This window comes from Micropterus dolomieu, linkage group LG03 (assembly GCF_021292245.1).
Source record: "Micropterus dolomieu isolate WLL.071019.BEF.003 ecotype Adirondacks linkage group LG03, ASM2129224v1, whole genome shotgun sequence".
Taxonomy (NCBI): domain Eukaryota; kingdom Metazoa; phylum Chordata; class Actinopteri; order Centrarchiformes; family Centrarchidae; genus Micropterus; species Micropterus dolomieu.
Window position 1 is genome coordinate 16,386,178 of NC_060152.1, and position 12,662 is coordinate 16,398,839.

A 12,662-nucleotide genomic window follows, 5' to 3' on the forward strand; every position below is an offset into this window, starting at 1 on the left:
GTGATTGTGGAGTCACTGTGTGTCCTAACATTGATTAAAATGTATGACCTTTCAAAATGCCTCACAATTACTCACAGCAGCTAGACTAGCAAAATAATGTCAACATGGTACAATGTCAAGCAGTGGCGATATATCAAAAGTTCAGGTCAGGTCACTGCCCCAGTCCCAACATTATTAAATAACACTTTAGCTTTTCACAGTTGCTTGTTTAAACAGCATCAATCCCGTGGAAAGAAAAATTAAGTATGATATTTTTATCTGTGTTGAGTTTGGGAGAGAGACAAAGCGAGAGAATTGGGGTTCCCCCTCCTCTACTTTGAGATCAGCCTGTGTGAGTGGGTCTATTGCATGTTTCCACTTCTCTTCTTCACCACCTTTTACCTTTGACATTTAGGCCAACCCCCCACACACTCTTCCCTTAGCGGATGAGCCACACGAGGGGCCACAGTAAAACACACAGTCCCCAGCTACAGGGGATTTCCCCTGGTGCTGTACACATGTTGTGTATCTGTGTGTGTGCGTGTCCCTGTCTGTCCACTTCCAGGGGACTCCCAGAGTTGCAGACTGAGGGGGAAGAACAAAGCTGACAGTGAATGTCTAAATAGCAAGTCATCAAAAATGTTTGGCTTCATGTGTTTGCCTCTGTGTGCGTGAGTGTGTGTGTGTTAAGCTCAGGGGGACTCAGGTGCCATTCGTTTCAGTCTAATCCAGGAAGTCTGTCAGCAGGAGAGGAAGCCAGCAGGGAGCTCCGTTTATTTCTTACCTCCTGCATCTTAGTGTTTTTAAAGCAGGTGTGATCAGCACGTCCTGTTGGCTCAGTGGATAGAGGCCTTTCTCACAGCAGACACCTTGACTTGTCATAGAAGGAAAAGCACAGGTGTCACTAATACCATTAACGCTGAGTGAGACAGTCATCCAGCATAAACAATACCAGGGGCGGTATTGCAGAAAGTTCCTTTCTTAAGTCTTCAGTTAAGATAGAATCTGCAAGTTAGGAAGTTTCTGTAATACAGCCCCAGGACCCTAAACCTGAAGCATCATCATTAACATTAGTATTTACCTGTGCTTTTCCTACAGAGACATGTCTGTGAAAAAGACGTATTCAGATCACAACCTACTGTATGTTTTTGTAAGCCTGCAGGTCTCTTCACATGTACACATCTTGATATCATCAGTCTTAGGGTAAGTAATGAACCTACAGCTATAAAAACAGCTGCTTTGAATGCATGTGTGCATGCGCATATGTAATTGTGTCTCTGTGTGTGTGTGTGTTCTAATGGGACCTCTAATTAAAACTCTGGAGGTATCTGCTATCTGTCAGCACTGATCGATTGACCAGGAGACTGACAGCTCACTGTGTGTGTGTGTGTGTGTGTGTGTGTGTGTGTGTGTGTTTCAAGTTTCAAGCAGAGCACTGCATCATGTTAATGTTACTTGTCACTCAGAAATGTCACTGTCGTGGACATATAGGATTAACATATATTCATTTGCACGCACGCACACACACACACACACACACAAGTGTGAATGGTCTTTTCCATGCTGATCAAACACATACACATCACAATGATGAGCATGCAGTGTTGGGACAGATTCTTGTCTGTCACAAAAAAGCGAGTGTGTTTCTGGTTCCTGTCTGTTTTATTAGAAAGGGATGAAGGGATATCACTTCTTGTGATAGAAGATTTGATATCGTGCTATGTCAAACCATAGATTTTGTATGGATCATGTTTAACATGGTGATCTCCACACTTGTCCCTCTGAACTTTACTCTTGTGCACTTTCTCTCTCTCTCTCTCTCTCTCTCTCTCTCTCTCTCTCTCTCACACACACACACACACACACACACACACACACACACACACACACACACACACACACACACACACACACACACACACAGAGCTGTTCACAATTTCACACTACCCCAGTTACTATCAATCACCTTGCTGTCCGAGAGAGAGCATGTGTGTGTGTATGTGTGTGTTAGTGCTCATGCTGTTGTGAAGGAGGGCAAGTGAGTGATGGCAGTGACAGTATAGACGGCATGTGCTGTGAAATGTCACCGTGGCGATCGATGGTGTTTAACGAGGCTGGAGGCTGATCGGGACCTCATGCTAACATGAAGCTCTCCTCTCCTCCCTCTTCCCACTCTCCTAATCCCCCTCTACTCTCTGTGAGAGGCCACAGGTCCCTCGAGAGAAAGACAAGGCCTTTTACCTGTCAAGAGGCTTTTGTGTCTGACCAGATACACACACACATGTTCTCAGTTGAAAATGATCTCAGATTTGGTCTCCTGCTTACTTTTAAAAAGTCTTGAAACACAGTAATGTTGTTTTTTTTCTTTGCATTTTGTGTGAGAGTCCTTTCATTTAAAAAAAATCAAAACACAGGACGCAGTCGGGCAGAATAATCAGAACTACTTTATGATTTCAAAGTGCTGAACAGAAAATCCAGTGAACCAAAGAGAAAGAAAAGAAATCGAACAGGAAAATCAAACCAAAGAGGGACATTGAAAAAAACAGCAACTTTTTTTCTTTTTTGTTTCTCTTCTTCAAAAAACAATGCACAACTCGTACCACAATATTTGAAAAAGCTAAAAACACTTCAAAATATTAGTTTTGTATATATATATATTTATATTTATATCTATATAATTTGCTTTTTTCATATTTCAAACTGCTGCCGTGAGTGTGTGAGTGGGTGGTGGAGGCCCAGGGAGATCCCCACAGAGCCGCAGTCTGAGACACAAACACAGGTCGAGCAGTTTTGACAGGCTATGGCAGCTCTTGACAGCTTATAACACACCATGCATATGATCGTGGCTTCTCTATGCGTACACACAAAGACAGTATGCAACCATGTCCTCCACGCGCTCACACGGCCTCCACAATAGAAACAAATAGAAAAAGAGCATGACTGCGGAATGTTTCATCCCCGGACGTACAGCTATCTGTCGAGCACCCTCCTCTCCCCCCACCATCCACCAGGGGAGCATGTAGGGTGTGTGTCTGTGCTTCTAGCCCTTCTCAGGGTATAAGTGCTTCAAAAGCCAATTTCTGTCCATGTTCATTCCTTCATACTCCTACTCGACCTATGATTTCAAAATGAGTTAATAAAAAAAACAAACATCCTAGAGCAAGTTCAAGTCTGGGTGACTCAGTCATCAATCGTTAGTGCACAGATCCTTTGCTGTCTAAAGCCAGACGGAGATTGTCTCTCTTTCTTTTAGCTACTGACAGCACAGGACAAGTCTTTGTATTAAAATAATTTAGAGTTTAAAATTAAGCCATTCTCCGTCTCTTCCTTTTGTGGTGTGATAGCACTTAAGAAATTGCACTTGGAATCAAGAGCCCAACTCAACAGCCACTTCCACAAGTTTATGTACTAACTGTGTCTTTTGTAATGTTTCCCCGCGTCTATGCATACGCTGTATGACCTCTGACATTTCAGTACATTTCAGCAGGAGGAACTAGAATACACGACGACTTGTGTTTCACTGGGACACCTTCAACTTTGAAAACATTCGATCACACTGACATCTACCCTTCCCTCTTTACTAAAAAGAAGTCCTCAGACTGGATGAGCCAGGCCAAAACACAGATAAACAGTACTCATAAACATTGGTGTTCTTTCTTTTTTGCTAGATGAGCTGCCACCCAGATGGAGAGAGGACAGTAAAAAGTCATTTTTCTGTCGTCCATCTCTGCCTCGTCATACTCCCCCACATGAGAAAAACAGGAGGATCAAATAAAAAGTGGTGAAGAGTTTGAGTAATTGTCTTGTATACTGGTGAAAAGCATTTAGTTTGTTGTCCGTTTGAGTGAAAGGCTTCTCTTTATTGGTTGTCCTGTTGAGTGAAAAGCATCTGATTGGCTCCCTCTGCTCTGCATCAGTCAGAGGGGAGTGAGTCTCTCTTCTGTATGTGTGTACGTGCTCCTGGGGAGGAAAAGGCCTGAACGGGACAAGACGTGAGTTTTTCTCTTTGTGGTCAGCCCGGGCCATCAGTAAGGCAGAGTGTCCAGGAACCTGTCAATCAACGGAGGGGGCGGTACCAGGTCCTCCAGCTTCAGGTAAAAGATTCGCTGAAGGCCCTGGGTCCTCTGGGAACGGAGCTCTGCCCTTACACCCAGAATACGACTCAGAGGGGGCGCAGCCTTGGACGAGGAGGAAGAAGGGCCACAACCCAGGTGGTCTCTGAGACAACAAATTACTTTATTCTGCAGCTCATCAACTCGCTTTGAGTCCTTCAGACCTGGGACTTGTTCTGTGGATAGAGAGAGACAGTGATGTCAGGAGATTCATTCATTAAACAGCAAAAATTACATTAGTGGAAAAAAGAAATACACACACACACACATCAGAGCTTGTTCAGCTGAAAGAACGTTAGCTACATCTTCTTTTATATTGAATTCCACCTCATTACCCTGTATGGCTAATGTTCTTAACAGGCCTTAACCTGTCTCACTCACTACAGATCAATACTTAGTCTAACCTAATAAGCCCCCTGCACACTGTGTACACACACAAAAACACACACACACACACACATTATATATATATTTATATAAACATTTAAGCATTGACAGAAACAAAAGCGCTCAACAATTAGAAGATTATTCGGCCTTGTGAGCAGCCAAATGAAATTAGAAACACACGCACACACACACACACTGCTGCCCATAGCAACTCCAGTGGCACCCGTACCAGGCTTAATGTGACACTAACTCATTCTGCAGAGAACAGGGTGTCCAGCCCCCCCTTCCCTTTACACACACACACATATATATACAGACACATACACAAGTCAGTCCGTACTGCAGGGAGGCTGTCACTAAGACCAGTCTCACTTTGAGGTATCCATTATCTGAAGCATATTTATTGTTTGTTTATGGGACTCTTTTGTTTGTTCTGTGTTTACTGCTGCAGAGTCCCTCCAACCCTCCTTTCACCGCAGCTTTCAGACCTCTCACACACTCTTGCCTCTCTCTCTCCGCTCTCCCTATCCCTTCTTTCTCTGTGTGCGCAAGCTCCTGGGGAGGGATCGATGACTGCCTTTCTGCACAGGCCACTCTGAAGCGGTCGATTGCCTGGTGGCTCTGGCGGCCCTGTTGTGGCAGTGCGCTGTGTGCTTTGCCGAGGTGGCAGAGCGCTACTGAGAACAGCGCAGACACCATTCCAGAGCTGTGCTCCACGGTAGGCTGGTCGATCAGGCACAGAGTTAAGTGCTCCCCCAGAGAGTGAGGATGGGGTTGAAGGGCTTATACAGAGGAAGAGAAGGTAGAGGAAGAGGAGGAGGTGGCGGGGGCAGGGTGAGGTAAAGAAGCTGAGCGTAGGGGGAGGGGTGTTTTACCCATTACACATTTATATACAGTTCCTGACTCGTGAAAAAAAAGAAATGCGAACACTTAATTGCACAGGCGTCCTCTCTCACCTTGGGCTACATTTGTAATTGACTATTTCTAATGCATTTCTAATGTACTAAGTTCTTGTCTCTTCTGTTGCCCCTAAGGTGTGTGCTCGCGGAAAAAGCTGTGACTCTCCCACCATTTTTCACAGATGCACACTGATTAGAGGGCCAGGTGTGTAGCAGGTGCAGCAGGTGCTTCTGGGTATCAGGTTCTTGTTTCAGGCAGAGATGTGTGAGAACACGCACGCACATGTGTGTCTCTGAGCGTACGTGTGACGTTAGTGGATGTATCCACCTGATCGCTGTCACACTGAATCACCCACTGACAAAGCTCCGGACAAAGGAAAGAAGGTGTGTGTTGATTTGTATCCATATATTTACGCAAAAGCAGCTCGTATGACTGGCTGTGTCTGTGTGTAGTAGAGAGGGGCAGCTGACTTCTGTCTGTTAGTTTTGCTAATGTCATACACGCTGCAGCTGCAAATTTTTATTTTCTCCAGTTATTGCCTTGTGTTTTTACCTGTGAGCAGAACGAGGGCGGCCAGGCAGGCTAAGGCAGAGGCATCCAGGTTTAGGCTCTGGAGGTGGGTGGAGAAGTCCCGGATGGAGTCCAGCCACTCTCCGAACCCACGAAGGCACTGAAACCTGTGCAGCACCAAGCCGTTACAGAAGACTAGTTTATCCTCTGACAGCATCGACCTGAGACACAGAGACGAAAGGAGATTCTGGTTAGATCTCTCTCTTCCAATAAAATGCTGCATTTTCCCTCATGTATTGTAAAATATGGCTTGAGATACTGGGGCAAGGAAGCAATTACAATAAAAACAATGAGAAAACCTGGCAGTATGCACGCTCACACACAAACGGGACACACATCAAACACAGGCATGCAGCTGATTAAGGTTGTGTTCTCCAAATTATAGCATTTTAAAACATTCCTGTTTCCTTTCTGCAGGGCGGGGTGAAGGGTTAGAGCAGAGGGCTGCTCTATGTATGTGTGTGTGTATTTGTAGATAGGTAAACTGTTATTGCTTTAATGTACCCAGGCTGTGGTGTTCAGTGGAAACACAAAGCCTTAATGAGGGAATGAAAAGACTTCTCAGATGTATTTAGGCATCAGTTACTCACGACACACAACATCCCACTCCTTTACCACTGAGCAATGAGGGAAGGAGAACAAGCAGTGAATGAGTGAGGGCTATATGACTAGGCTTTATTAGTGCCTAAAACAAAAGTGTGGCTTTCTCTAGAGAGCTGGTTAGCTGTTTAGTTGGTAGATCTCAAGAAGACACCAAAGGTTTGTAGAAAGCTAAGGAAGATGTAGGATGAGGGCAGAAGGTGTGTGCTTGGAGAACAAAGAGAGAGAGAGGGCGAAAAGAGGGGAAGCCTCAAATTACGCCCTGCACAAACATTGGTTAAGCAGTTATGAGGAGAGGATGAAACCCCATTTATGTCTAATTATCCTTACTACAGTTTAAAAGAGGTACTCCACCCACTCTCAGCATAACACATGCACACAGGTGCTCGCACATCACCAGCTCTGTCACCTTAAAAACAGCTTTCCCCCCTTATACACACAAACACAAAAACAGCCAGTACTAGCCATCCGTGAGTGGAGAGAGGGGAGAAAGAAGTGAGAGTAGAAGAAATAAGAAGCAGGGATGGATGCAGGTGTTAGGAGAGGGTGGAAGTGGCTTTCTTGAACTCTGAGATAGTTTTTCATGCTAACGTTACAGTAGTTTGACCCCTGGAACCTTATATCCCACCTAAAATGATCAGTGTTCAGTGCAAAATATAGAATCTGAAAGTTACTGCCTATTGGATCAGCAAGTTGCTTTGGTGTGCTTATATTTGTCAAAATTCAAACCCAGTATGGCATTGATGTTATAGCTGCATATATTTTAATACATGTCCCTTAAATGTGGCATTAAATAGTGTGCATATTTGGAATTTCTAAAAAGATGCCTTGTGTTTGTGAACAATGCTTTTCGACATGTGCATTTGAATGACTGACAGAAAGAAGTGGCAAGGATGAATAGATTCAATCTAGCTGGAAAAGTATCATAAACTTTGAATTACAATAAAATATGAAACCATTTTTCTATAACTGTCTATAGGTCCTAGGTCTGTGTTGTCCTGATTAAGTAAATACCCTCTGGTGCACTGAGCAGGTTATAAACAATACTAAGAGATATTTCAAAATACTATTTGACCCATGTCTGATAGTAGCACATGGGCAAAATTACACAGACAGGCAGGCACACAAGCAGCCGGGCAGATGCACACACACGCGGGCGCGCGTGCACACACACACACACACACAGCTGGATTTCTGCCACACATTCCACTCCCCCTTGACTACACTGTCACCACGGCAATCAACCAATAACCACAGAAACAGTTTGGTAACGGGGTGCTTACAGCAATGCCGGTCGAGAAGAGCGGTGCAAATATACTCTACACACACTGAACACACACACTTACAAGCATGCAGACATACGCTTGCGCAGGGGTTTGCAAGGCATCTGAGTTCAACACAGGGTCAGTGCAGGGCTGCGTCAACAATGAGATGGGAGTATGGACTGCATCCTTTGCTCTCACGGAGGACGAACAAACTAAGACAGTGCTGCGTTTGTGTGTGTTTTCCTCTCTGCCGTGGGAGTTTGGCTGATGGGAAGATGAGCAGTGTGTGTGAGCATGTGTGTTTGATAGAGTCGACCGTTTAGTGTGAGTCAGAGTCCCAGCCTGATCCCCCTCCTGCTGGGACTGTGATGCCACCACCCATCCTCTACCCACCCTGCACCTGGACCTACACAGGGAGGAAGAGAGAAAGTTGGTATCCTACATCATCAGTGTGTGTGAGTCTGTGTGTGCGTGTGTGAGTAAGTGTGCTTGTGTGTGTGACTGTGTTGGTTTTCTGCCCTGGACGACAGTGCAGACAAAAGGATGAGCTTGTAGCCCAACCCCCGTCCTCCCCATAAATTTAACCAGCCACATGCCTTGCGAGAGCAGACCGGTAACCCAGGGCAATTCCGAGGCAAAGATGGGCTGGGGCAGTCATAATGGCACCACAGGTATCCATGAGTGAGACACACACGTGCTCACACACACACACACACACCATTGGACGCATGAAGTAAATGAAGTCGATTCCCTTTTTTTTTTATTTCAGTCAGCTGAATTGAATATGTAATTCTTTCCATAACAGCCCTTTCAGTTTCTCAGCTGACTAGCTTTTAGATGGCATTGATCCTGTCAATTCACAGTTCACAATGTTAGCACAGTTTTAGCCCACAGAACACACACAGAGCTCACTGTGCGTCAGATATCAGACGAGTGGAGCGGAACTCTGTGGGTGTAGCTGCTGTCATAGCTACAGACTCCATTCATAATTCGGTTCATATGGCGATTACTCAGCTCCTTTCCTCCTACTCTGGAGATACACCAACACAACAGCACACAGCTTTGCCAGCACAGTTACACATTGTACTGCAACGGTAAAGGATATGAACTGCCTGTTGTTCCTAACACAACATGAGATGATGTAAAGTTGCTGATACAGTCGTCTTGTGTATTACAAAACTTTTAAGATGTGTGCCTATGGCCGGAGATTTGTGAAGAAGTTTAAAAAAGTCATGTTAGATGTGTTGCTCTGGTACAAAACAGGCTGCATCTCCTCTATCTCACCTGCTAGCCAATCGCAGGACAAACAGCTCCAGGAAGGCAGAGTCTATGAGCAGGTTCTGATCTTCACGCTGAAGCTCGGAGAACCCGGGTAGCCGGTCGGCCCAGCATCGCGTGGTCTCCATCGAGATGGTGAGCAGCCTGTAGAAGACCTGGATATGCTCGGCATCTGATGAGGAGGAGGGAGGGTCAGCAGCGCTGAACTGTGGAGAAAGACAGAGATAGACTGCTTAATAAACTTCAAAAGAAGCCGTATTTCTCACAGAACACATGCATTTCCCTAACTAAAATGAAAAGCGGGGGTACCTGGCTGTAGTCGAGGTCACGGGGCGTGCAGTGGGAATAAGCCCTGAGCAGAGCGGAGAGCAGGCTGAGGGGGGGAGATGGAGGAGACGCTTCTGTCTGCAGGGGGCTCTTTGGTTTGGAAGGCAGACGGCCTCGGCGCCCCTTCAAGCTATCAGTACGTACCACTGTGAACCAGAGAATGAGAATTGACAACAATGAAGAGGTTGTTCAGTTGAATCTGGTAATATTCATGAGGCATGCACAAAGAACTTCTATTCTCTTATTGATATGGTTATGGTAAGATCATGACTGAAGGGAGGCTTTTTCCAGGAGCTCTCCAACATTCCCACAATCCCTACACAAGAGGCTACAAGCCAGCAGATGGCAGTGGAGCTGTTCTACCGGCTGCAGTCATGTGTTAATGGGATAGAGGAGAGAGTATGGTGTGTGGGTTTGTTTGTGTTTGTGTGTGAAAGAGAGAGAGAGAGAGTGTGTGTGTGTGTGTGTGTGTGTGAGAGAGAGAGACAGGTGAGAAACCTCAGGGAAATGAGAGCAGCATAATTGCCATGCTACACATCAGTAAAATATCTCCACCATGGAGCAACAGTCAGCTGTATCAGAGGTGATGACACAAATGGAGAGATGGAAAGTGTGAAAATATTTGAGCACCTCTGTGTCTCTTTCAAAGCTTTAAAATATATTTGTGTAATAATCCCGATTCAGAGGTTTAAAAGGTGATGGGCACTAATTGGTATGGTGTATTTTCTACTTTCTTCCTCCACCAGAGAGAGAGGACAAGTTACTGCTCCGGGATGTGTGTGATGCTGCCACAGACCTGGTCATTACCGGTCCATTAAACCCTGAGTGCAGAGACAAACTTTATCATCAACGACTGGAGGACAGGTTTGTGGTGCACCATGGAGATGAGTGTGTGTGTGTGTGTGTGTGTGTGTGTGTGTGTGTGCATGGGCTGCCCTGCATGTTTAAAACGTTTTCAGTGGTCACTTCGTTGCTCTTACCTTCCTTCACCATGCCGACACTGAGACACTTCTGAAAGCGGCAGTACTGGCAGCGGTTGCGTCTTCTCTTGTCCACAGGACAGTTCTTACTGGCCAGACACACATACTTGGCGTTTTTCTGCACTGTGCGCTGGGGAGAGAGGAAACAGGCATACCGATAATCAGCCTCCAAACACAATCAACCACCTAATATTTGATTTGTTTAATTCAATTTCTGTTTTTTCCTTCCTTCCCCATCAAAGAATGAAAGCAGAAGCTCGCAGGTCAGATTTTAATTACGCGCTGAAAGGCGGCGGTGACATCAGTATAATTAGATAAAATTAATTTCCCAACAAGCCTCGCCTGCAGGAGGGACAATTTTATTAGCGCCGAAGCTGACAATGGGGACCGGGCGCGTGGCGTGCAGAGGCGGTTCCCGCGAGAGAGGGGGACAGCGGCAGCAAGAGCTGCCTGATCAGATTGTTTGTGATGCTCGAGGGTCAGCTCGTGGCACCTCGGGGGCCTTGCGCATCGCGCTTCTCTCAATGGGCCCCGCGGGAGCTGTTTTCTCCTCGGCTGACTCGCGCCATTATTACTGACCTTATTAAAATAAAATCAGAAACGGGCCACGTGGGGTGTAGTGCGCTCCCCGCGCGGACGAAAGACAACAATGACAACAACAGAGATGGTGCTGAATGCTTGGCCGCTCCCGTGCGGGCACGCACCAGTGCGCTTGGGATAAAGTTGTGTAGCCTATCAATGCCAAGTGGAATGAAAACCTCCATGAGCAGAAATAGAGGTAGGCTGTTTACAGTCTTACAGTTAGACACTGGCTTATAGCCTACTACATCACCACACTGCACTGCAATAAATTAAGAAACTATAAAGTAGCCTAAGCAGTTAGGTAATTATTCTTAATAATAAACCACAGACATAGCCTACAAGGCTATCAGTGCCGGTGTGGGATAAACTCTCTGAGGCCCTCTGAGGCGTATAGCCAATCTTTACAGGCGTCTTTCAGAGAATGATTTAAACTCTTGGGCAAGCATTTGCCTGAGTTGCAAATCTGTTACAACGAAACAATTAGCCTACGTTTGCAAAAAATAAATAACAGAAATAATACAATTATAGCTACTATGATTACTAAGTGTTTAGAGTTTGTAGCCTATACGCTGTCAAGCTATGACTCCAGTAGTCCATTCAGCAGTACCAGAACAAACTGTAAATTAAACAACCGGTACACACACAAAAAGTGTCGCGGCTTCTCCTCTTCTTTAACGCCCTCTAAAACACATCAAAACAAATACATCCAATTAGGAACCCCTCGCGCCACACATGTCCGTACCCCCGGGAGACCAATAACACACCAATTATTCCATATGCTCCGGCGCGAGCGGAACTGGCGCGTAATGGGCGCCAGCGCCGGATGAGAGTCGTTGCCATGGCACCGAAGATTGCTGTGAATGTCTCCATCTCTTCCCTTCAATGCTCGGTGACCCGCGCGCGCTGGGATAAGTTAGTTATGGTCATTAATGTGGTTGAGGAAAAATAGCATTAGTTTAGTGGAACCGTTGCATGACAGTGTGGATGATGCAAACTCAACATGGAACAGGCATGTAGCTAAACATTTACATGTCTGCACCAAGGCCAAAACAACGTTCATTTCTTTGTTGTATGTAGGCTATGTCGTCCAACAACAAAGTCAAATTAACATGCTTGAGTTCTGTCAGCTTTTGGTGTGGAGTGATACATTTGGATTTTAAGGATAGTCTAACTGGGACTCTCATATTTTGCAATAAGATCTTGTGTTTTTCCTGCAGCATATTGGGGGTTTGAGCTAAAGTAGTGGTGTAAACTCACCAGCCTACCAGAGTTCACACTGGAGGTTGGTTGAAGGGGAAGTTCTACCCCTCAGTGACCTTGGGGCCTAATTTCTAAGATAGCTGGTTCCAATAAAAGCCTTAGTTTGAAATGATCAATTAAGGTTCTGGGAAATTAAGCTCTCATGAGTGAGTGCTTGCCTGTCTCCTGCTCACTCCTGTCTCTCTCCACTGCTGTCCATGTGTGTGTTTGCATGTGTGTGTGTGTGTGTGTGTGTGTGTGTGCGTGTGTGTGTGTGTGTTTGTGTGGTTGGAGCTCTCATGACTTTGCTTTCTAATAAGCAACATGGAGCATGACTGGCATCTCAGCAGAGACACTACGTATCAAAGATAATACTAACTAGTCTGATACTCATCAATGGGATTCCATATGCGTGCAGGTGAACACACACACACACACACACA

At 45.6% G+C, this 12,662-nt stretch overlaps 1 protein-coding gene across 1 annotated transcript; it reads right to left on the minus strand.

Annotated features, from left to right (window-relative positions):
- Positions 1-2,455: 2,455 nt before the first annotated feature.
- On the minus strand, positions 2,456-10,909 carry nr4a3 (nuclear receptor subfamily 4, group A, member 3). Its single transcript, XM_046044562.1, has 6 exons — positions 10,892-10,909; positions 10,399-10,564; positions 9,401-9,564; positions 9,098-9,297; positions 5,931-6,109; positions 2,456-4,267 (listed from the first exon to the last, which is right to left on the minus strand). Exons 1-6 carry the CDS (start codon positions 10,907-10,909, stop codon positions 4,005-4,007), a joined length of 990 nt encoding a protein of 329 aa, XP_045900518.1. The 3' UTR covers positions 2,456-4,004.
- Positions 10,910-12,662: the final 1,753 nt, after the last annotated feature.

Bases quoted from the DNA above. Each gene is read 5' to 3' on its own strand.
- nr4a3 (XM_046044562.1), bottom strand. The intron at 9,565-10,398 runs GTAAGAGCAACG...TCTGGTTCACAG, and splicing joins TGTCGGCATGGTGAAGGAAG to TGGTACGTACTGATAGCTTG. The intron at 9,298-9,400 runs GTACCCCCGCTT...CTTTCTCCACAG, and splicing joins GTGACCTCGACTACAGCCAG to TTCAGCGCTGCTGACCCTCC.